This window comes from Myotis myotis, unplaced genomic scaffold (assembly GCF_014108235.1).
Source record: "Myotis myotis isolate mMyoMyo1 unplaced genomic scaffold, mMyoMyo1.p scaffold_m19_p_3, whole genome shotgun sequence".
In the NCBI taxonomy this organism is placed as follows: Eukaryota; Metazoa; Chordata; class Mammalia; order Chiroptera; family Vespertilionidae; genus Myotis; species Myotis myotis.
Genome location: NW_023416335.1, coordinates 86,262,757 through 86,288,055, shown reverse-complemented (window position 1 = coordinate 86,288,055; position 25,299 = coordinate 86,262,757). Strand labels below are relative to the sequence as shown.

At 42.4% G+C, this 25,299-nt stretch overlaps 1 protein-coding gene across 1 annotated transcript in view; it reads right to left on the bottom strand.

Moving 5' to 3' along the window:
* Positions 1-25,014, bottom strand: part of CDADC1 (cytidine and dCMP deaminase domain containing 1) — an 89,286-nt gene extending 64,272 nt beyond the window's left edge. The window contains exons 1-4 of the mRNA XM_036298918.1: positions 25,001-25,014; positions 14,380-14,825; positions 13,372-13,469; positions 1,677-1,751 (exon numbers count right to left, since the gene is read on the bottom strand). Of these exons, the coding sequence (XP_036154811.1) occupies positions 1,677-1,751; positions 13,372-13,469; positions 14,380-14,825; positions 25,001-25,014 (633 nt within the window). The remainder of the gene's footprint in view (positions 1-1,676; positions 1,752-13,371; positions 13,470-14,379; positions 14,826-25,000) is intronic.
* Positions 25,015-25,299: the final 285 nt, after the last annotated feature.

Sequence of the window (25,299 nt, the reverse complement as noted above, 5' to 3'; positions counted from 1 at the left end):
TGAGCCAAACCAGCCAGGGCAGAATGATTTTTTTCTATATTTTAGTTGTAATTCCAGTTTGGTCCTGGAGAATGTCAATGTAGCTTCCACTTAATCCACTGCCATCTTGGAATCCTCTATTTATCACTTTTTTGTCTAGAGTTCTTTTTACCTCAGGAAAAAAAGAATATATTTTTTTTTTCATTCTGTTTCTAGCTAAGGCCAAATATCAAGTTTGAGACAAAAAAAAATTTTTCCATCTCAAACTTAAAACAAAGCAAATAAAAGGCTAAGTTGCATTCCATTTTGGTACCTTCACTTACTACAACTCCCAGAAATTCCCAGAAGACTAAATCTTTTGAGTGAATCACTATTCTGCTGCCTGATTTTACTTCACCTCACTCACATCTTGGCAAGTCATCTATTAGCCCTAGTCACAGAGTTTTATATTAACACATAGATAAAAGAGGGCAGCCTGTTTTGTATATGAACTTAAAATGGTGAGTCACTACTTTTTACCTTTGCTTTTCTTATAATACATCTAAATATTCTGAGACAAATTATTTCTATACTTTGTTAGGCATTTTAGAAAATCCCAGGAATGTACATCAGAATCATCAAGGTAACTTTTTTTAAAATATACGTTTTTTTCTCCACTCCACATCTGATGAATCAGGATCTCTCTGGAAAATGCAAGAGATTAAATAACAAGGAAAAACTATGCAATGTTAAAAAGAACAGGTTTATCTTGTCAGGTCAGGGCTTTGATTCGATCCCACCTGGAAGCCAGTAAGTTAGCCTGCTACTGTTTCATGGATACTGGCAGACATGAAACCCAGACAAAGATTATACCATTCACAGCTAAGCAAGCAGCATGAGCATCATGTTTGTGATGGTTTCCTCTGCCCGCAAATCCCCTGAGGGCCAGGCAGAGCGGCCCAGGCAGATGCCTGGACACAAAGTAGGGTATGTCCTGGGAGAGGAACACTGAGCTTGGGGATTCTGTTGTTTTATCCAGACAGCAAGCAAACACACACACTCTTGTACCAAGAGGGAGACATTACCTCAACCCTCAAGGTTGCTTGTTGCAAATGCAACTCCTAGAAATGAACGCGGTAAAGAGCAGTTTGGGCCTTGAATTATTTAAACCAGCAAGATGTGGGAATTTGAAAGAACCATGGAAGTGTCTCAACACATGAACTAATATGGGAATGTGTCATGAGCTAAAGATGGAAAATTTTTTTAAAAAGGAAGGTGTAGGAGCATACTATAGACCAGTGATGGCGAACCTATGACACGCGTGTCAGAGGTGATACGCGAACTCATTTTTTCTTTGTTAAATGGCATTTAAATATATAAAATAAATATTAAAAATATAAGTCTTTGTTTTACTATGGTTGCAAATATCAAAAAATTTCTATATGTGACACGGCACCAGAGTTAAGTTAGGGTTTTTCAAAATGCTGACACACTGAGCTCAAAACGTTGCCATCACTGCTTTAGAACAATGTGTTTTACAAAATAGACATGTATAATCCTGTAAATGCACAAAACATTTTTAGAAGAGTATACAAGAAACTCCTTTGGAAGTGGTAATAGGGAATTTGAGTATAAGAGGAAGTTTTATTCCACTTTATACCATTCCTTTTGCTTTATTATGAACATATATGTCTTGTTTAGAAATCATAAAAATTCACCTGTTTTTTGTCAGTAGATACTCTGGCCATCTCTTCATTATCTCCCAAGTGTCCACACTTTCCCTCTTCCTTTTCCTAATTAAAAGCAGATTAAGGGGGAGGGGGGAGGTTAATACATAAGATGTATGATTAATTCTATATATTCTATTTCAAAGCCAGTTTCCTTGGCTTTGGACCATTCTATTTTTTTCTTTTTCCTTTTCTTTTTTTTTAATTGATGAAACTCTGCATTGACTTCCTGCTTTATTCAGGTTCATGTTCAGACTACTTAACCTAATAAGCTAGGCCTTTTTATTCTGGCCCCTGCATGCTTTTCCAAAACATTGAAGGACTGGAAATTGTAGTCAAAAAATACAATTCTGTAGTTTGAAATTTTAGAGTTGGACAGTTTTGAGCAATGGAAAAGTCCAGAGTATGGCCATGGCTAAGCAGGACTAAAGGGGAATAGTGGAAAATTAACTGGATTTGGGAAGAAACTATGTAACAAAAGCATTAGATGTGGATTATGGTAGGTGGAATAATGATCATCCAAAGGCCTTCCTGTCCCAATCCCTGAGCCTGTGGCTGTTAAATTACCATGGCAAGGTTGCAGATGGAATTAAGGCTGTTAATTAATCTGACCTTGAGATAAGGAGATTACCCTGGATTATGTGGGTAATAACAAGGGGTCCTCATCAGTGAGAGGGAGGCAGGAGAATCAGTGCCAGAGTGGTGCAACATAAGACTTAGCCTGGCCTCTACTGGTTTAGAAAATGGAGGAAAGGGTCCATGATCCAAGGCATGTGGCAGTCACTAAAAGATGAAAAAGGCAAGGAAACGAATTCTTCCAGAGCTTCCGAAGGAATGCAGCCTGCCAACATTTTTATTTTAGCCCGTGAGACTCATTTCTGACTTCTGACCCCCAGAACATTAAGATAATAAATGTGTGTTGTTTTAAGCCACCAACTCTGTGGTAATTTGTTACAGCAGCAACAGGACTAAGGTAGAGATGTCCATAAGTCTAAAAGTAAAACAGTAGAAAGTTTTTAGGCCCAGCTGGCATAGCTCAGTGGTTGAGCACCAACCAGGAGGTCACAGTTCCATTCCCAGTCATGGCATACTCCTGGCTGCAGGCTTGTTCCCCCATGTGGGGGGTGAAGGAGGTAGCCAATCAAGGATTCTCTCTCATCATTAATGCTTCTATCTCTCTCCCTCTCCATTCCTCTCTGAAATCAATAAAAATATATTTTTAAAAAATGAAGTTTTGAGCCAGGGACCAAACTCCTTTATTTATAAGTCAATTCAACAAATATGTATTGAACCCTTGCTATGTGTCAGCCACAGACCTAGTTGCTCAGCACACAGCCCTTACAGAGCTTATGATTTATGAATACAGGTACCGAGTATGAAGTGAATAGATAATTAAGCCAGTGTGATAAAGCAGAATTCTGTGAGCCCCAAAGTAGGGGAGATGTGTAATAAATTGGAGAAAGTTTGAAAGTTGGAATGGCAAACTTGGTAAATATTAACATCGTAGTCTATGAAACAAACACTGGATGCTAGAAAAGGAATGGCATCTAAGAAGTTTACAAGAAAAGCCATGTCCTGGGAATGGGGTTTGTGTTCAAACAGGACAGAAAGTGGAAGTGATGATATTGGTAGTGAAATGGGGTGTGGATGGTAGGAGTGGTGATGATTATATGAGTGACAATAATAACAGTACCTAACATTTGCTGAGTGTGTACCACATACCAAACCCTATATCATCTCGTTTAATCCTCACAACTTTACAAAGTAGCTATTATTGTTCCCATTTTACAAATGAAAAAATTATGACTGAGATTAAATAACTTGAACATAGTCACACAGCTAATAAATAGATAACCCAGGATCTGAACCCCAAATCCATTCTCTTAATCATTATGCTACACTGATTCTGTTCTGGAAAAGTATAGTAAGACCATTAATAATGAAAATAGGAGGGAGAACCAAGATGGCGGCATAGGTTAACGCCGGAGTTTGCTGCTCTGAACAACTACTTCAAAAGTGAAACCAAAAAACGGAAGGGACATCACCCAGAACCACAGGAACGCTGGCTGAGTGGAAGTCCTACAACTAGGAGGAAAGAGAAACGCATACGGACACTCAGAGGAGGCACAGTGCTGAAGTCAAATCCTGAGGTGCGGAGTGCGCGGAGCGGGCTGGCGGCGGAGGGTGCGGTTGGCGTTTTCAATCGGGAGGGAGTCCCAGACTCTGAGCTCCAGATCCGGGCGAGTCTTTAGGGACCCAGACTCAAACGGGAAAAGCGGGACTGTCTGGCTTCGGTCAGAGTGAGTGCAGCTTTCTCTCTGAGTTTTGCAGCGGGTGCTGGGACTCAGAGAGGCAGAGCCCCTGGGGACAGGACTGAGAGCCGCCATAACTGCTCTCTCCGGCCCACCCTGTTGATCCTGTGCGACCCGCCCCGCCCAAGCCCTGCACACAGGCATTTGTTGGATAGCCTCAGGCAAACGCCAGATTAGCACCTCCCTAGAGGACAGAAGTTCTCTCACTGCTGACACAGCTGATTCTCATAGCCACTTGGCCTGGAGGTCAAACCCTCCCTGGAATTAACTACAACAATCAAGATTTAACTATAAGCCTGCGAACAAAGACCACTAGGGGGTGCACCAAGGAAGCATAACAAAATGCGGAGACAAAGAAACAGGACAAAATTGTCAATGGAAGATATAGAGTTCAGAACCACACTTTTAAGGTCTCTCAAGAACTGTTTAGAAGCTGCCGATAAACTTAATGAGATCTATGAGAAAACTAATAAGACCCTCGATCTTATATTGGGGAACCAACTAGAAATTAAGCATACACGGACTGAAATAACGAATATTATACAGACTCCCGACAGCAGACCAGAGGAGCGCAAGAATCAAGTCAATGATTTGAAATGCGAGGAAGCAAAAAACACCCAACCGGAAAAGCAAAATGAAAAAAGAATCCAAAAATGCGAGGATAGTGTAAGGAGCCTCTGGGACAGCTTCAAGCGTACCAACATCAGAATTATAGGGGTGCCAGAAGATGAGAGAGAGCAAGATATTGAAAACCTATTTGAAGAAATAATGACAGAAAACTTCCCCCACCTGGTGAAAGAAATGGACTTACAGGTCCAAGAAGCGCGGAGAACCCCAAACAAAAGGAATCCAAAGAGGACCACACCAAGACACATCATAATTAAAATGCCAAGAGCAAAAGATAAAGAGAGAATCTTAAAAACAGCAAGAGAAAGAAACTCAGTTACCTACAAGGGAATACCCATACGACTGTCAGCTGATTTCTCAACAGAAACTTTGCAGGCCAGAAGGGAGTGGCAAGAAATATTCAAAGTGATGAATACCAAGAACCTACAACCAAGATTACTTTATCCAGCAAAGCTATCATTCAGAATTGAAGGTCAGATAAAGAGCTTCACAGATAAGGAAAAGCTAAAGGAGTTCATCACCACCAAACCAGGATTATATGAAATGCTGAAAGGTATCCTTTAAGAAGAGGAAGAGGAAGAAAAAGGTAAAGATACAAATTATGAACAACAAATATGCATCTATCAACAAGTGAATCTAAGAATCAAGTGAATAAATAATCTGATGAACAGAATGAACTGGTGATTACAAATAGAATCAGGGACATAGAAAGGGAATGGACTGACTATTCCTGGGGGGGAAAGGGGTGTGGGAGATGCGGGAAGAGACTGGACAAAAATCGTGCACCTATGGATGAGGACAGTGGGTGGGGAGTGAGGGCGGAGGGTGGGGCGGGAACTGGGAGGAGGGGAGTTATGGGGGGGAAAAAAAGAGGAACAAATGTAATAATCTGAACAATAAAGATTTAATTAAAAAAAAAAAAAAAAAAAAAAAAATAATGAAAATAGGAAGGCAGAAGACAAAATGGGAAGAGATGGGAGAAAGGGACAATATGAATTATGCAGAGAAAAAAATGAGAACACTGCAGTTATTCTAATTCTTATACTAAAGTAATAATCAGGTAATTAAATACTCTAACTTAACTAAAATGAAAAACTATGAATCAAAAGGAGAGGTAATTTTTTTAAAATGGCAGCCATTTTCAATAGTGCTTGATTTCTATTCCAAACTTTTGTGTTTCTCCCTCTTCCCCCTCCAGAATTCTCATAAACAATACTTTCTCTCCCACTCATTAATCTAGTTTTGGTCTGGATTCTTTTTTTTTTTAATCCTCACCCGAGAATATGTTTTTTATTGATTTGAGAGACAGAAACATCGATCAGTTGCCTCCCATACATGCCCTGACCAAGGATTGAACCCACAACCTTTTGGTGTTCAGGACAATGCTCCAACCAACTGAGCCACTGGCCAGGGCTGGACTGGATTCTTAAAAATTATTAGTTTTCATACTTGATATATATACCTCGCTGAAAATCCCCAAGGAGCATCCATGAAGCAGATATATTTGACAACCTAGAAAATCTAGATATCAGCTATACTGTAGTTCACCTTTTATCCACAGGGGATATGCTCCAAGACCCCCAGTGGATGCCTGAATCCACAGACAGTACCGAACCCAATATCTATTATGTTTTTTCCTAAATATACATACCTATGATAAAGTTTAATTTATAAATTAGGCAAAATAAGAGATTAATGACAATAATAAAATAGAAAAATTATAACAATATACTATAATAAAAATTATGTGAATATGGCATTAAAATAAGGGTTATTTGAACACCAGCACTGTGCTACTGTGATAGTTGATCTAATAAATAAGACGGCTAATGGCTAACAGGCAGGTAACATGTAGCTTGGATTCACATCCAGGGCAGGACAGAGCAGGATGACACGAGATTTTATCACACTACTCATAACAGCATGCAACCTAAAATTTATAAACTGTTTTCTTCTGGAATTTTTCATTTAATATTTTTGAGCTTGGATTGACTATGGGTAATTGAAACTATAGAAAGCAAAACCATGGATAAAGGGTGACTACTGTGTTTAGAAGTGGTTGTTAGTTAATAACACACTAAGGCTAATACAAATTACAATTTAAACGTCCAGTAATAAGGGAACAGACATGGTACATTGATACTGTGGACTGTTATGCAATCATTAAAATGGTAATAACAAACACATACTGAAATATAAACATACATATATAGTATACTAATACATATTAAAAAATTAAAATGAGATCAAATCTTGATATAAAAAAAGCTTCTTCAAAATAAGTACTCGCTCTGGCTGGGTAGCTCAGTTGGTAGAGCATTGTCCCGATATGCCAAGGTTGCAGGTTCTATCCTGGGTCTGGGCACATGTAAGAGTAAACCAGTGAGTGTATGAATAAGTGAACAACAACAACATCGATGTTTCTCTCTCACACACACTCTTTCTCTCCCTCTCTCTCTCTAAAATCAATCCATAAAAATTTTTGAAAAATCAAAATTGGTGCTCAATCTCTAGTGAAAAGATTCAGAACATACCTCCCCGCGGGGGTATAGCTCAGTGGTAGAGCATTTGACTGCAGAACATACCTCCCCAAGGCGTGACACTTTGGCATGTAAATTATTCTGAGCTGAAAGCAATCGAGACTCTCATGAGAAACTTTTACCTCACTCCTGAAGAATTTAAAATAGGGGCCCTGTCCATAGTACAAGTTATCACCAGAAATAATTGTTATGGCCAATCCATAGGCAGGGCAAACCTCTATTACTGAACATCTCTTACCATCCCGAGAATGACCTTCCTCCCCTCTAAAGACCCAAGGTGCTTTAGGGCATCCTTAGCTGAGAGTATCATATGTACCTCATTTTCCTGAAACTCTCATGCATGTGGGGTTCTCCTATATATTAATTAGATTTGGCCATCTTCTCTTATTAACCTGTCTCGTGTCTATTTGATTAGAACAGCTGAAAGAATGTAAAAGGGCAGAAGAAAGTTTTTACCTGCTTCACACTAACAAACCCAGCTGTTTATATGCATTTTTAAAAGTCTTAAATTTTTAAACATTTGTTTATAATCTGTTAAAAACAAATTTTATTTGCAAAAAAAACCAACAACACACAAATAAACAAAAAAAAAAACAAAAACCAACAGCCTGACTGAAAATCTTCGACTTACACAAAATAATAATAAGCTATCAAGAAGTAAAAAGAATAAAGGACTTCAAAACCATGAAGAAAATAAAGAGCATTCTCAAAGCCATAAAGGATATGTAGAGCCAGGGCAGAGGTTGGGGGAGTGGTTGACAAATAGGGAATAAAAATTCATAACATTATTAATAATGTTTTACTATTTATAAAGCATTTCACATAGGAATTAGAAAACTATTCCAACTATATTTTATCATAAAAAGCAAATTCCCTGTATATACACAGACCTTACACCCTTCACAAAAGCTAACTCAGAATGGATCATAGACCTAAATGTAAAATGCCAAACTATAAAACTTGAGAAGATAACATAGCAGAAAACCTAAATGACCTTGGGCATGACCATGATTTTTTAGATACAACACTAAAGGCATGATCCATGAAAGAAACTAATGATAAACTGGACTTCATTAAAATTATAAATTGTACTACAAAAGACAATATCAAGAGAATGAGAAGACAAGCCATAGACTGGGAGAAAATATTTGTAAAAGACACATGTGATGAAAAATTGTTATCCAAATATATGAACAACTCTTTAAACTCAACAACAAAACAAACAACCTGACTAAAATATAGGCCAAAGACCTTAACAGGTATCTCACCAAAGAAGAGATACGTATAGCAAATGTATCCACATCATATATCGGGGAAATACAAACGAAAACAACAATAAGATACCACTACATGCCTATTAGAATGGCCAAAATCCAGAACACTGACACCAAATGCTGAGGAGGGTGTACAGCCACTTTGGAAGACAGTTTGGCGGTTCCTTACAAAACTTTACATACTCTTACCAATCATGCTGGTTGGTATTTACCCAAAGAACATGAAAACTTACGTCCACACAAAATCTGCACACAGACGTTTATAACAGCTTCATTCATAATTGCCATAACCTGGAGGTAACCAAGATATCCTTCAGTAGGAGAATGGATAAATAAACTGTGGTACATCCAGACAATGGAATCTTATTCAGTGCTAAAAAGGACATGAAGAAATCTAAAATCCATATTGCTAAGTCAGCAATTTTCAACCATTTTCGTTTCATGGAACACATAAAGTAATTACTAAAATTCTGCAGCACACCAAAAAATATATTATTATTTTTTTTTCAGATCTGACACAAAAAAAGTATAATTTTTATTCAGTCACACCAGACAGCTATTATTGTGTTGGCTGTTGTCATTTTTTAAAATATGTTTTTATTGATTTGAGAAAGGAAGAGTGAGGGAAACATCGATGAGAGAGGGAAACATCGATAGGCTGCCTCCTGCATGCCCACCAGGGATAGAGCTCACAACCTGTGCATGCCCCCTGACTGGGAATCAAACCAGCAACCTTCTGATGTATGAGACAACATTCAACCGAGCCACACTGGCCAGGGTTTTTGTCATTTTTTAATTTGACAATCTAAGGCAAAAGAGGTCAGTGCCCTTGACTGAATAGTCAGATATTGAATGTTTTAAAAATTCTTGCAGCACACCCGTTGAAAATCACTGTGCTAAGTGAAAGAAGCATGTCTGAAAAGACTACATATGGTGTGATTCACAACTATATGATATTCTGAGAAAGGCAAACTATGGAGACAGCAACAAAAATCATCAGGGGACAAGGGGTTGGGGAGGAATAAATAAGTGGAACACAGAGAATTTGTAGGCCAATGAAAATACTCTGTATGATACCATACTGATGGGTCAATGTCATTACATATGTGTCCAAACCCACAGAATATACAACACCAAGAGGGAACCTTAATGTAAACTATAGAGTTTGAGTAATCATGATGTGTCCATGTTAGTTCATCAACTGTAACAAATGTTGGGGGAATGTGGATAATGGGGGAGGCTACCCATGTGCAGGGGTGTATGGAAAATCTGTGTACTTTCCCCTCAATTTTGCTGTGAACCTAATAGTGTTCTCTAACAATAAAGTCTTAATTTAAAAATAGTAAATTCCCACCCAGCTGGTGTGGCTCAGTGTTGAGCATTGACCCATGCACCAGGAGGTCACTGGTTCGATTCCCAGTCAGGGCACATGCCCGGGTTGTAGGCTTGATCCCCAACAGGGGGCATGCAGGAGGCAGCTGATTGATGTTGATGTTTCTCTTTCATTGATGTTTCTATCTCTCCCTTCTTCTCTCTCTAAAATCAATTAAAAAAAAAAAAACATATTACTTTTAAAAATAGTAAATTCCCTGTTAAAATTCTTCAATTCAATCCCAATATTTATAGGATAAAATCTGAACTCCATTGCAAGGAATACAAATGGTTTTCATGATGTGATTCCCATATACCTTTCCAAGCTCATCTTCAGTATCTTCCCTCCAAGACAGCATAGGGACTTGGGCTGGGAATGGAGAATACCAGGTGGCCAGGACGCCAAGATCAGTTAGTCAGAAAAACTTGGGATGAGCTGACCTCAAAAATGTCACCACCTCTCCACTCCCTTCTCAAAAACGCAGAGGTAGCTGATTTTATCTCCCTTCTTACTACCTGCTTAAACTACTGGCCTGCATGCACAGTTGATCAAGGTTTGACCACTATACGACTTTCCCAGGGTGGTGGTAATGAGCAGAATACCATCTTGCCCCCAGAGGGCAGGCATGGGCATAGTTACCAGGAACACAGCTGGAAAAGGAAGTCACCTAAGCCTTAAAATGGAAAATTCCAAAAGCCTACCTTTTTCAAAAAGCCTACCTTTTCACACAAGCCTGCTTTGACCCCAGCTTATAAAAGGAGCCAAGCAGAGATCCCCCACACCACCACCAAACCCCAGTCAGTTCAGAGGACCTTCCTTTCCTCTGTGTTGTCTACCTTGTCCTTAAGCATAAGTTTAATATGATCTGTCTGGAAATTTCCTTTTGATTTCTAGCTTGGGGAACCCAAGAACCCCAATGCTGAAAAGAACTCCACCAACTTTACCTTCTGACATGTGAACCACAAATTCTCACTCCTCCAAGCTTTTCCATTTGGAGTCTCCTGGCTTGGCAAATGTAGAGGAGAGACTAACCCAGGGGTGGGCAAACCTTTTGACTCGAGGGCCACAATGGGTTCTTAAACTGGACCGGAGGGCCGGAACAAAAGCATGGATGGAGTGTTTGTGTGAACTAATATAAATTCAAAGTAAACATCATTACATAAAAGGGTACGGTCTTTTTTTTTTTTTAGTTTTATTCATTTCAAACAGGCTGGATCCAGCCCGCGGGCCGTAGTTTGCCCACGGCTGGTGACCCATGACATGTCAGAAAACTGCCTGATGGTAACTCATGCTCATTCTACATAATAAGCATCCCTCCCCTGCCTTCTGCTACGTGCTGGTTCCTGGAACAGGTCGTTGTCCTGACCAAACATGTAATTTCCATACCTACTTGTACCTATGGCTATCACCCCTTTACCTTATATAATTCTCTGGCACCTGCCAAGTAAAGTAGCAAGGGGACTCATTTTGTAGCGCAGTCGCCCAAGACATACCTCGTATGTATATTTCCCTTAATAAACTCTCCTAGTTACCAGACTGGACTGACCAGCCTCTTTCTTCAGTCTTTCCCTGTTCTCCATTTCCAGAGGTATTTTCAGTCTCAGGGTTTTCACTGGGTCTGCGTGTATGAACAGTAAAAGCCTACTTACTCTTCATGTCTCAGTACAAATGCAACCTGCCCTATGGATCCTTCCCTCACTTCCCTATTTAGAGCCCGCCCCCCTCTTCAGTCTTGGTAGCATGTCTGTTGGTATTTTGTACTTGACGCCACCATCTAATTGTACCTTCACTGTTTAAATCCCTAGTATTTGTCCTCATTAGAAAGTAAGGACGATGTTCTATTCTTTCTGTATCTCCAGTGCCAAGTACACAACTTCATCCACAGTAAAAAAGACATCAAAAAAGAAAAAAAGCCTGACCAGTGTGCTCAGTGGTTGAGTGTGACCTATGAACCAAGAGATCACAGTTCAATTCCTGGTCAGGGTACATGCCCGGGTTGTGGATTCGATCCCAAGTGGGGACAGGAGTCAGCCGATCAACGATACTCCCTCATCATTGATGTTTATATCTCTCTCCCTCTCCCTTCCTCTCTGAAATAAATAAAACATTTTTTTTCAAAAGAAAAAGAAGATGGTTATGAATGATCTCATGAGAGTACTGTGGGAATTTAAGGATTTGCAAGTCTTTTTATGGAAAACCTGAAGCAACCTTTTAGCAGAATTATTGGCAAGTCGGAAACTTCAATAAGCATTGCAGAATACAATAATTTTATAAGGGGGGGCTTATGCTTAAAAAAAGATTGAAGGAAAGCACCAAACTGATGTGGTTAGAATGGTGAGAAACCACAAGTAATCTCCCCTCCTTTCCTGTTTCCAGAAATGTTTTAAATACTTAACCTAAACTATTTCCATGACTGTGGCTCCTTAAAAATTAATGACAACATTCTAAACTTCCAAACCTACCAAATCAGAATGGTGAGAACCATGCCACTCCATACATAGAGGAAAATGATGAGAATATAGCACTCTGCGACACTCAGGGTAGGAGAAAGAAAAGATGGAAGCTGTATATACTTATAACACATTGGCTTACAGTGGGGCCTTGACTTACGAGTTTAATTCATTCTGTGACAGAGCTCATAACTCAAATTACTCGTATGTCAAATCAAAAGTGAACGAGTGAGACACGTGAAGCTGGGCTGATGTTGTGGCGTTCACTGTGACGTTCGCTGCGCCAACTAGCGGTGGGGTATCTGAAGCTGGCTCATAACCCGAATTTTAGCTCGCAACTCAAAGCAAAAAATCAGCCGAGAGACGGCTCGTATCTCGAAAAACTCGTTAGTCGGGACACTCGTAAGTCAAGGCCCCACTGTATATGATTACTAGAGACCCAGTGCACAAATTTGGGAGGGGGGGGTCAAGGGGGTTGAGGGTGCCCGACTGGCCAGGGGGAGGGACCACGGGAGGCTGTCCAGCTGTGGAAGGTTGGCTGTGGGAGCACACTGACCACCAGGGAGCAGCTCCTGCTTTGAGTATCTGCCACCTGGTGGTCAGTGCACAACCTAGCAACCGGTCGGTTGGTCGACCAGTCGTAACAGTCACTTAGGCTTTTATATATAGAGATTCTTATAATATATTCCTAACCTGTTTTGATCATCTCTTTGGAGATCCAAAATAAGAGACTACTTACTATTAAATGGAACAAGAGGTAATTCATCAATTACCTTTTACAATAGTAGATGCTAAGAGTTATACCAGGTAAAATAAGGCATGGTCTCTATCTTCAAGTAATTTACAGTTTGGTGGGAGAGGGGAACTACCCAGATGAAATGGGAACAGTAATTGTTCTATTTATAGTCATAAACAGTAACTGTTCTATATTTAGATTGGAAAGATGAGCTGCTAGAGCTACAAGTTACAAATGTCACACTAAATCACAAAGATATTTTGCAAACTAAGTTTTTTTAGTTTTGTTTTTAAGTGTGACAGAAACTGGAGCAAATCACATCGGAGATCATAGCTTTTCTAAATGGTTGGAATTATCTAAGGAAAAAAAATATACCTGAGATTTTTGTCTTTGGCCTTCGACTGCTGGGAAGAGCTCCATCCAGAGGCTGAGCAGGGTAAAAAGGTTGACTTTAGAAAGCCTTGGTATTTGACCTACAAAAGAGACGGCAGGCACTTTAAAATGTTGCTGATGAAAATATGAACTAAGCTCAATGCCACTGGGGTGCTTCCAGCTTTATCTCAACTGCTGTAGCGGGAGGAAAGGAAAAATAAGAGGACAAGAGAATCCAAGTGGTTTCTTAACAGGAAACCGGCCACCATCTCACTTGAGGTGACCTCCTCCAGCACTTTCCAAAGTTGGGGCCTCTTTCTCCAGCCCTCACACAGCGGGGCGGGGGTGCGAGCTATGGGAACAAGCCAAAGGGAGTTATGAAAGGTCCTTGCATCTAATGTCATCACAGATCAAGCTTTTCTTTGGACTGTGGCGTTGCAGCAAGGGCAGTGGTTACAACCTGGTACTGAAAACGCGGTGATCTTTGAGGGTAAAGCAGTTGAAGCAGTGGTTCTCAACCTTCTGGCCCTTTAAATACAGTTCATGTTGTGACCCAACCATAAAATTATTTTCGTTGCTACTTCATAACTGTAATGTTGCTACTGTGATGAATCGTAATGTAAACATCTGATATGCAGGATGGTCTTAGGCGACCCCTGTGAAGGGGTCGTTCCACCGTCAAAGGGGTCGCGACCCACAGGTTGAGAACCGCTGATAGGAAAGTGTGACATGTGGTTAATTTGGAAATCAAGTCAAAAGCGCGGCTCGTCAGGCCCGGAGATCCCAGCCCTGGGGCCAGGGAGGAAATAACGGAGGGAGGGAGGCGGGCGCGCGACTTCCCAAGCGGATGCAGCCAGGCCCGGGATCCCGCCGACCAAGCAGGGGCCGCCAGGAGGCACGAGACGTCCAGGGGCAGAACTGCAGCGACGGGAGGGCAGGGAGCTGGAGCCGATCGGCCGCAGCCACACCGGGCAGAGCAAACCGCGCGGAGGGGCGCGGGCGCGCACTCACCGGTCATGCTGTCAGTCTGGGTGCTGACTGACCGCCCGGCCCCCGTGATCTCCAGGTTTTGCATCTGCCCTGCTTCCTTCCACCCAAGCCCCGCGGCCTCCGCAGCCCGGAACACCCTCGCGGTTAGGCATGATCTTGGCGCCACATACTCCACCCCCCTCCCCGGCGCAGCTCGGCAGCAGCCCGCTCGCAGCAGCCGGATGACGCAGAAGCCGGCCGCCACTTGGGGCGCTTCTGTGACGTCAGAACAAGGCGGGGACACCGTGACGCGGGGCTGTCCCTCCAGTGTCCACCGGGTGGGTCGGAAGCACGAAGCGGTCACTCTGTTGAGGCCGGCTTTTGGCTGTTTCTTCGGTATTTGGCTGCCTTGGTTGGTTTTGCCGAAGGAAGGTTGCTTGAGGATGTCTTGGTTTGAAGTCGCAGCTGCGTCATGGGCCGGGCTCAGGCTTGAGATTTGGGGTCAGAGAAGTTATAGAAATGGAAACCTCCCAAGGGGGGGGGGGGGGGGGTATTTGTCATTTTGCAGAGTGGTGCCTGTGCTTTGAGGGGTCTGGATAAAGGAAAATTACTTTGAATTTCAACAACATGTTACTGTAGATGCAGTAGACGCGGGAGAAGGAGGCTCAGTGGTTGAGCATCAGGACCTATGAACCAGGAGGTGGAGGTTGGACTCCCAATCAGGGCTCCATCCCCAGTGTGGGGTGTGCAGAAGGCAGCCAATCGATTCTCTCTCCTCATTGTTTTTCTCTCTCCTCTCCCTGTCTGAAATCAATAAAAATACATATTTTTTTAAAAAAAAAAAATGGAAACCTACTCTGCTCTATCTGTTATGGTCAAGGTCTTAGAGAATCACCAGAGTGAAAGGGGTGGGAGCTGGGGGTCCAGATAGTTGTTAACATCAGAGATTGGCCGGTGCCAGGACCACCCTTGGGATGTTCGCTTTGTGGACCTTGAGAAGGAAGAACCTATAGAGAAGGGCTCCTGGTGGCCAACTGGGCTTAAATTTAAAAGCAGAGCCTAGCAGCCATTTCCAAACAGGGGCTTCTTGGGGGGAAGCCTGCACTGAACTGCCTTCCTACACTGTGTTCCTACCACCAGAACCAGCCCTTATAAAGGAGTTCCTGGAATTGTATTTCAACCAATAGGACTAAGACTTTCCCCATCCAATCAGTGCTCTGCAGCATACCATTAGCATCTTCACTGTCCAATCAGGACATTACTTTTTGGGGATAATCAAACTGTGCTGATTTGAAGTCCTCATTTGCAATCAGGAACCTGGGGCAGGGACTTCTATGTAAGTCAGCTTCCCTCTGGCTGAGAGTGCACTTGCCCTTTCCACGGAAGACTGAAGACTGGTGTGTTTTTTTTCAGCCAGAACTGAAACACCTTGCCACTTCATAATTGAGCTTTAATGCTATTGACCTGTTCCACAGCACAGCTGTATTACAATTGAGCTATTTGCATTGCATAAAGTTTCCTTCAACACACCTCAAATTGGAGATTCCTGTTGACATTCAATTGGCATCAACGACCACTTATCAAACACAGGAAGACATCAAGAGACGACACTGATTATCAGGAAGTTAAGGGTAGGCAGTAGCAAGTGGGCCCTGGAAAATCTGAAAAGTACTTGATGTTGTAGATTTGTGCCCTAAGCATTTTATTTTACTTTATAAGTGTCCCAGGCCCGCCCTCCTCGCGACTCATTCTGTTATCACAACTTGAAATACTGACAAATAACATGGCATTACAACTGATTTTTTTTTAAAGCAAAGTTGAATGCTATTAAAGTACTTGGTAAAGGACTGAAGTGAGACTCTTCAGTGTTGATGGGTATGGCTGTGGTTCATTAATTTTTACAGCTGTAGAATACCACAATTTACCCATATTTGAGCTGTGGATGAAAATGGGCCACGTGCTAACCTGACTAGCTCAGGGAAGGCCTGTGTGGTGGCCTTGCAAACTGAGAGACCTAAAGTAACCACAAAGGATGGTCTGAAATGAAAATTTTAATTAAAAAAGCAGTTTATGGTGGGTAGTCATATCCTAGGCCTGTATTTTCCCTGACAAAGGTCAATCTTTACCTTAACTGAGCCTATTATCTTTTTGCATCTACAGTAACATGTTGTTGAAATTCAAAGTAATTTTCCTTTATCCAGACCCCTAAAAGCACAGGCACCACTCTGCAAAATGACAAATACCCTCATTATTATTAATTGTTGACTTTTAACTATCCTGCACCCATCTAAGTAAAAGATGTATGTGTCTATCATTTTACTTTTTATCCAATCCAAGAAGTTTCCCCACTTTGTTTTCTCCTGCCTCCCTAATATGTCACCGGTAGATTTCATGTATCCCACTTACATCTCCTCTTTTGATTGTAATGTACAAAATAAGATGCAAAACTGCCATTCTCTAGAGCATTATCTCAATCCATTGAGATTCTGCTTCCTGGCAATTGTTGACAGTTTGGCTCAAATAAACTCATAAAAGTTCTTCACAGGTTTGAATGTTTCTTACATTAACAGAGCTAAGAGACATTTGGACCATCTCAAGCTTTATGCTATTGCAAACAATGCTGCTATAAACATGTTTGTACATGTTTCCTTATCCTATATTCCTATATAATAAAAGGCTAATATGCAAATTGACTGCACGGCTGAATGACCAGTTGCTATGATGTGCACTGACCACCAGGGGGCAGGCGCTCAATGCAGGAGCTGCCCCCTGGTAGTCAGTGTGCTCCCACAGGGGGAGCGCTGCTCAGCCAAAAGCCCTGAGCTCTTTGCTAGTGAGTGCAGCAGCAGTGGTGGGAACCTCTCCCGCCTCCGCAGCAGTGCTAAGGATGTCCAAATGATGGCGTAGGCCCGCACCTCGGCAGTCAGACATCCCCCAAGGGCTCCCGAACTGTGAGAGGGAACATGCTGGGCTGAGGCACCCCCCCCCCCCAGTGCATAAATATCATGCACCGGGCCTCTAGTGTTCTTATAAAAGAGTTTCTTTAGAGACTATATTTATAAGTAGAATTTTTGTGTTGCTATTATCAATTTATGAAATAAAGCTGAAAAGCTTTTCAAAGAGATTTAGACCAATTTATATAGCTTATGTCCCCATGGTTCAATTCCAGGTCAGGGCACATGCCCAGGTTGTGGGCTCCATCCCCAGTGTGGGGTGTGCAGGAGGCAGCCAATCAATGACTCTCATCACTGATGTTTCTCTCTCTCTCTCTCTCTCTCTCTCTCTCTCTCTCTCTCTCTCCCTCTCTGAAGTCAATAAAAATATATTTTTTTTCATAATGGGCAAACAACTTGAATAGTCACATCATAAAAGAAGGTATACAGATGACAATTGAGCATATGAAAAAAAAAGGTTCACCATCATTAGTAATTCAGGAAATGCAAATTAAAACCATGATGAGATACCACTGTATACCTATTATAAAAGTACCGACAGAACCAAATGCTGGCAAGAATGCAGGGCAGCTGGATCTCTCATATGCTGCGGATAGGAATATAAAATGGTATAGCCACTCTGGAAAACAGTTCGACAGTTTCTTATAAAGTTAAACATATGCTTATCAAAACACCCAGCAATCACATTCCTGGGTCTTCATTTTAGAAGAAGAAAACTTATGTTCACATAAAACTCTATACATAATAAATGTTCATAGAAGTTTTATTTGTAACTAGAGGCCCGATGCACGAAGATTCGTGCGAGAATGGGCCTTCCTTCCCCTGGCTGCTGGCACTGCCTTCGCTCTGGCCCGGAGCCACTTTTCCACCTTCACTCCGGCCTGGAGCCGCCTTTCTGTCTTTGCTTCAGCCCAGAGCCGCCTTTCTGCCTTCTCACGCTGCCCAGAGGCCCAGAGCAGCTGGGGTGGTGCAGAACACCTGTGTTATCGCCATGGCGACGACACAAGCATCCCGCCCCACCCCCAGCCACTTGGCGCCTGTGTATGCAAATTAACCCACCATCTTTGTTGGGTTAATTTGCATACTCACTCCTGATTGGCTGGTAGGCGTCATGAAGGTACAGTCAATTTGCATCTTTCTCTTTTATTAGTGTAGATAATAAAAAACTGGAAACAAGCCAAATAACCCACAATGAGTGAATAGTAAACAAACTAAGGAATATCTATGAAATTAAATACTACTTAGCAATAAAAAGGAACTCCCCTGGCTAGGTGGCTCGGTTGGTTGGAGCATTGTCCCATATACTGAAAGGTTGCAGGTTTGATTCCCAGTCAGGGCTCGTACAGGAGGCAACTGATCAATGTTTCTCACTCTCTCTCACTTTCTCTCTCTCTCTCTCTCTCTCTCTCTCTCTCTCTCTTGGGTGAGGATTAAAGAAAAAAAAATGAAAGAACTATTGATTATGCATCATCTTGGTTGAATGTCCAGAGCATTGTGCTAAGTTGAAAAAGCCAATCTTGATGCGTTAGGCACCTTATTATTCTATTTTACATACCATTCTCAAAGTGAAAATACTATATAGTGATGGAGAATAGATCAGTGGTTGCCAAGTGCTTTGTTTGGGAGAAGGGTGTGACTGACTATTAAGGTAACTCAAGGGAATTTATTTGTGTTGATAGTCACTCATATCTATACAGATGAAAACATTTCATAGAACTGAGATAGCATAGGAACTTGGGCCCAGAAATGGAAAATACAGGGTGACCAGGAAGCCAATTTAAGACCAGTTGGTCAGAAGGAACTTGGGATAAGCTGACTACAAAAATGTCACCACCCCTCCACTCCCTTACTCAAATACACAGAGGTAGCTGATTTTGTCTCCCTTCTAACTGGCATGCGCAGTTGATCAAGGTTTGACTGCCAGAGGACCTTCCTAGGGTTGCAGTAATGAGCAGTATGCCATCTTTCCCCAATAGCACAGGCACTAACTTAGGCAACACACTTGAAAAGGAAGTCACCAACCCTAAAATGGAAAATTCCTCAAGTCTGCTTTAAAAAAAGCCCGCCTTTTTACGTAAGCCTGCTTTGTCCTCAGCTTATAAAAGCAGCCAAGCAGAGCCAACCTCTGAGCCAGTATAAGCTTAATAAAATATGTCTGGAAATTTCTCTGGTTTCCTCTTGATTTCTATCTTGGGGAACCCAAGAACCCCAACACCAGTAACAGAACTATACACCTAAAAACAAAAGTAGTGTATTAAAAGCTAGTGAAATAAAAATAAAAAGTCGATACCCAAATTAGTAGTACTGTACCAATGTCAGTTTCCTGGTTTTTCAAAGTACTGTGATTATATAGATACCAGAGGCCCGATGCACAAAATTCGTGCATGGGGGAGGGGGGTTCCTCAGTCCAGCCTGCACCCTTTCCAATCTGGGATCCCTTTCTCAATCTGGAACCACTGGCTCCTAACTGCTCACCTGCTTGTCTGCCTGATGGCCCTAACTGCTCCCCTGCCAGCCTGGTGGCCTTAACTTCCCTCTCCTGCCAGCCTGATGGCCCTAACTGCCCTCCCCTCCTGGCCTGATGGCCCTAACTGCCCTCCCCTCCTTGCCTGATGGCCCTAACTGCCCTCCCCTCCTGGCCTGATCCCCCTAACTGCCTATCTGTTCTCCCCTCCTGGCCTGATCCCCCATCTGCTCTCCTCTCCTGGCCTGATCCCCCTAACTACCTATCTGCTCTCCCCTCCTGGCCTGATCCCCTAACTACCTATCTGCTCTCCCCTCCTGGCCTGATCCCCCATCTGCTCTCCTCTCCTGGCCTGATCCCCCTAACTACCTATCTGCTCTCCCCTTCTGGCCTGATCCCCCATCTGCTCTCCTCTCCTGGCCTGATCCCCCTAACTGCCTGTCTGCTCTCCCCTCATGGCCTGATTCCCCCTAACTGACTACTGCTCTCCCTTTCTCTCCGTGCCCTTTGTACCCTGGTGCAGGCATGCTGAGAGTGCTGGGATGCAGCCCCACCCCAGTCCTGATTGGTCCCTACCTGATGGTGTCCCAGCCAATTTGCATATTCCTCTAGATTATCATTGCAGAAGCTGAGAAAAAGATAAATAGAAACTATTATTTTTTTAATGTATTTTAATTGATTTCAGAGAGGAAGGGAGAGAGATAGAAACATCAATGATGAGAGAGAATCATTGATTGGCTGCCTCCTGCACGCCCCCTACTGGGATTAAGCCCGCAACACAGGCATGTGCCCTGACTCAGAATCAAACCGGGGACCCTTCAGTCCCCAGGCCGAGATTCTAACCAGTTAGGGCTCTTCTATTATTTTTGAAACTTGTTTTGAATCTTAAACTCTTTCAAAATAAAATATATTGATATCTATATACTACCTGAATGTTATATACAGATGTGTATATATGTGATTTCTCACACACACACACACACACACACACACACACACACACACACACACACGATGTCCCAAAAAATGTATACACACTTTAACAGCTGATGAGATGTTAAATGAAAATTGAATGTACTTTGTCGCAGATTCCAAAACAGCGGCCGATAGGACCAGAGTGAATGTGAGAGGACGAGTGTGTGCGCACACACGCAAGCGTATCTGTGTGTGTGTGTGTGTGTGTGCACGCGCGCACACCCGCGGGAGTCTGATCACGTGCAGGAGTTTCAGGGGTGGGTGTCTTGGGCTCTCCTAGCCTGGGAGCCACTGCTACAGCCACACCACTCCCCAGGCCCAGCTCCCACACGAAGACCGCGCCATCATGCAGGGTGTACAAGGTCTTCCTTGGAGAGGCTGCGGGAGCGGCAGCAAGCTAGGCGCCCAGTCTCGCCACCGCCCAGGCCCAAACCAAGGCGCACATGCCCCAGACCCCACATGTCTGAGAAGACCACACCCTGCGAGCCTGCAGCTGACCCTGAAAGGGACCCCACAACCTATAACAGACACCAGCGGGACCCCATGAGCCTGGCATGCACCCAGCCTGACCCTGCACGTCCCATGGGGGCCCAGCCTGGACCCCATGCAACCACGATGTGACTGCCGCTGACCCAGCAGGACCCTTACCCCTGCTATGGACTCACTTAGTACCATTGTGCTGCCACTGACCACCTTAGAGCCCAACTGCCCAGCTCCACCACCAGGACTTGGGGGCAGGAACTGTGCTGAAGGCAGGGAGATGGATGTAGCCTTCCCCGCCTTGGACCTACTAGAACTGAGGACCCGAGGAGATTGCAGAGGCCGCAGATCAGTGGGTGAGATAGGTGGGCCTTGGACTGAGAGAGGGAGCCTGAGGGCGCTGCTGTGGAGACTGTGGACTGGGGCTGAAGTCCCTGGATAGAGTAGCGCTAGCACCCCACCATCATGTGGCCTGGGAAGCCCCTCCTGATCAATAGGAAAGGCCATGCAGGGGAACTCAGGGCCAGCCTCCAACAGAGAGGTATGAAGGACATGTTGAGCAGTGAATCTGGGGGACCCTTTATTTCTTGGAGGAACTTGTGCTGGTGAGCAGAAAGGGGACTACATAGTTGGACCAGGAAGAAGGATCAACCCTGCCCACCTGGAAAGTAGCAGGGGCGGGGGGGGGGGGGGCTTTTTCCTGCTGGCAAACAGCTGCTTCTGACCTCACCTGCAGTGACCTGAGGTAAGGGGAAACAGCCCTGGGCTGGAAATCTGTGCCCTGCAGGCGGCAGTGAGGAGGTGCCAGCAAGTCGGGCAAAGCTGAGGCATTGGAAAAAGAGGAATGGCTCTCCCCTCCCCCTTCCTACAAGCTACTGGCACCACCCCCTAAAAAGTCTGATCAAACACTATAGGCCAATACCAGGATATGCTCACAGAGCTGGACTCTGTGGGGGAAGGGAGAACAGCTCAAAACAGGGACAATCAAGATGTGAGAATTGAAGCAGACCCAGCCTCTGGGCTAAGGAGTCCCCACCCACTGGACTATTAGGGGCTCCAACCTATCGAACCTCAATCAGATTGCCTAGGGACAGAAAGGGACAGTGACTCACATTGGCCTGTAACAGAGAAGCTCCCGGGAGGCCCAGGATAGACACACCAAGGGACCAGATTCAATAACATCAAAGCAAAATTCAGTCAGCTCCACAAATAGTGCACCCAAAGGTTTTTAAGTATGAGTATGGGTGGTTTTCTTTGTGTGTGTGTGTGTGTGTGTGTGTGTGTGTGGTGTTTATTTTTGGGTTTGTTTTTTTTTTAGAGTTTGTTTTTCCCCTTTTCTTCTGGTATATCTCTAATTTCTTTCTTTCCTTTGATTCTATTCTTTTTTTGTCTCTTTTCATCATTATTTTATTTTTCTTTTCTACTTTTTCCATTTCACTTTTCCTATCTATGTCTTAATATACCCATTATTACTGCATTTTAAATTATATATTATTATTTCAATTATTTCCTTATCTTTCTTATTTCTATTAGTATACTAGTTCATTTAGCTTCCTTCTTGCTTCAATATTGCCATTTTTCTTCTTCTTTCTCCCTTTTTCTTTACATCCCCTGTAAGTCTTTGGTCTCGTGTCTTCTAGTATTCTTTTCATTTTTTCTTTGCTTTGCTTTCTCTTTTTTTTCCTTCTTAGTCTTTCCTGTTGTTGTTGCTTTGCATAGCTTGATTTTTGTGGTGTTTTTAGTTCAGTCCTGTTGTGTCTTGTTCTGTTTTGTCAGCACCTGTATAAATAGCTGGCATGACAAGGTTGGGGTTGAGCCTGTCAGCAAGTCATGGGGGAGATCAGTCCCATGAACAGGACATAAATAATCAAGTCCTAGTAACAATAAGAGAGCCCAAATAACATACACAAGGGATATTCCTAGAGCATCCAGCTCAGGAGATCAAAGAGACTGCACCACTGGACGCCTCAAGACACTTTCAACATAAGGCCATCCCCCAAAGACTGGGAAACATGACGGTTTGTCTAATATATAGAAACAAATACAGAGAGACATCTAAAATGGGGATACAAACAAACAACCCCAAATGGAAAAAAGGAGGAATTTCCAGAGAAAGAACTAAATGAAATGAAGGCAAGCAACCTATTAGACAGAGTTCAAAGTAATGGTAATAAAGGTGCTTAGGGAACTTAGTGAAAAGTACAAGGGACTCAGTGGGACCTACAACAGCATGAAAATGGAAATAGAAACTATGAACAAGAATGAGACAGAAATGAAGAATAACATATCTGATATCAAGAACACACTGGAAGAAATTAAAAGTAGATTGGATGAAGCAAAGGATTAAATCATGGATTTGGAAGACAAAGTATAAATAAATACCCAATTAGAGCAGCAAATTGAAAAAAATTAAAAAGCAGGAAGATAGCTTAAGAGAGCTCTGGGACAACATGAAACATAACAATATCCATATCATAGGAATACCAGAAGGAGAAGAATGTGACCAAGGAACAGAGAACTTATTTGAAGAAACAATTACTGAAAACTTCCTCAACCTGGAGAAGGAAAAATTCACATAAGTTCAGGAGGCACAGAGATTCCTAATCAGGATGAACCCAAAGATACCCACACCTACATACATCATAAGTATTCAAAGTAATGAAAAGCAAAGTCCTGAATCCAAGACTACTGCATCCAGCAAGGCTATCATTTAAAATGGAAAGTGAAATGAAAAGCTCTCCAGACCACCCCCCAAAAAAATGTTAAAGGAGTACATTACCCCAAATCAGCTATGCAAGAAATTTTAAAGGGACTGCTTTAAGAAGAAGAAAAGAAGAGAGAGAGAATCATAGGCATAATGAAAATAAAAATGGCAATTAACAAATACCTATCAATAGTAACCTTAAACGTAAATAGATTAACAACTCCAATCAAAAGACATAGGATGATTGAATAGATAAGGAAACATGACCATATATATACTGTCTACAAGAGACCCACCTCAGAACAAAACATACACACACTGAAAGTGAAGGGATGAAAAAAATATTACATGCAAATGCAAAGAAAAAAAAAGTTGGGGTACCAATACTCATATCTGACAAAATAGACTTCAAAACAAAGGCCATAACAAGAGACAAAGAAGGCCACTACATAACACTAAAGGGAATGATTCAACAAGAAAGTATAACACTTTTAAACATATATGTATCCTATACAGGAGCACCCAAATATATATATATACACTCTTGGGAGGCTTTAAAGGAGATATCAACAGCAATACAGTCATAGTAGGGGACTTTAACACCCCAGTGACATCACTGGAGCTAGATCATCCAGACAAAAAATCAACAAGAGAACAGAGGTCTTAAATGACACATGAAATCAGATGGATCTATCTAATATTTATAGAACATTTCACCCCAAAGCAACAGAATATACATTCTTCTCAAGAGCACATGGAACATTCTCAAAGATAGACCACATGTGAGGACACAAACAAGTCTATACAAATTCAAGAATATTGATATACAGACAGTCCTTGGGTTATGTCGGACCCGATGTACATCGTTTCATGGTCACTTATTTATTTATTTAAAAAAAAGTTCCATCATTTTGACATATGTACATATGTGCTTTATTATTATTTTTTTTTTACTTATTTACCACAAGTAAAGGTCAGGAATTGTTATATTTCTTTTAAATTTTTTTTACTGTTTCACTTCATTACTGCTGTGTATGTGCTCCATGTGAGTGATGTAGGTGCTTATGTAGGTGGGTTCCAACTTACGGCAAAATACGCATTATGTTGCGCTGTAGGAACAGATCTCCGAAGTAACCTGAGGATCTACTGTAATACCAAACATCTCGGATCACAATGGCATGAAGTTAGAAATCAACTACAATATAAAAACTCAAAAAAACTCAAATACATGGAGGCTAAATAGCATGTAATTAAACAACTAGGGGCCCAGTGCATGAATTCGTGCACCTTGAAAGGAACTGTGGGCTGTGAGGCTGCAGTGGGCACAGGTGTGGGTCTTGGCCCATTCTCCACACCCCCGCCTGGCCCCTCCTTCCGCAGCCCCC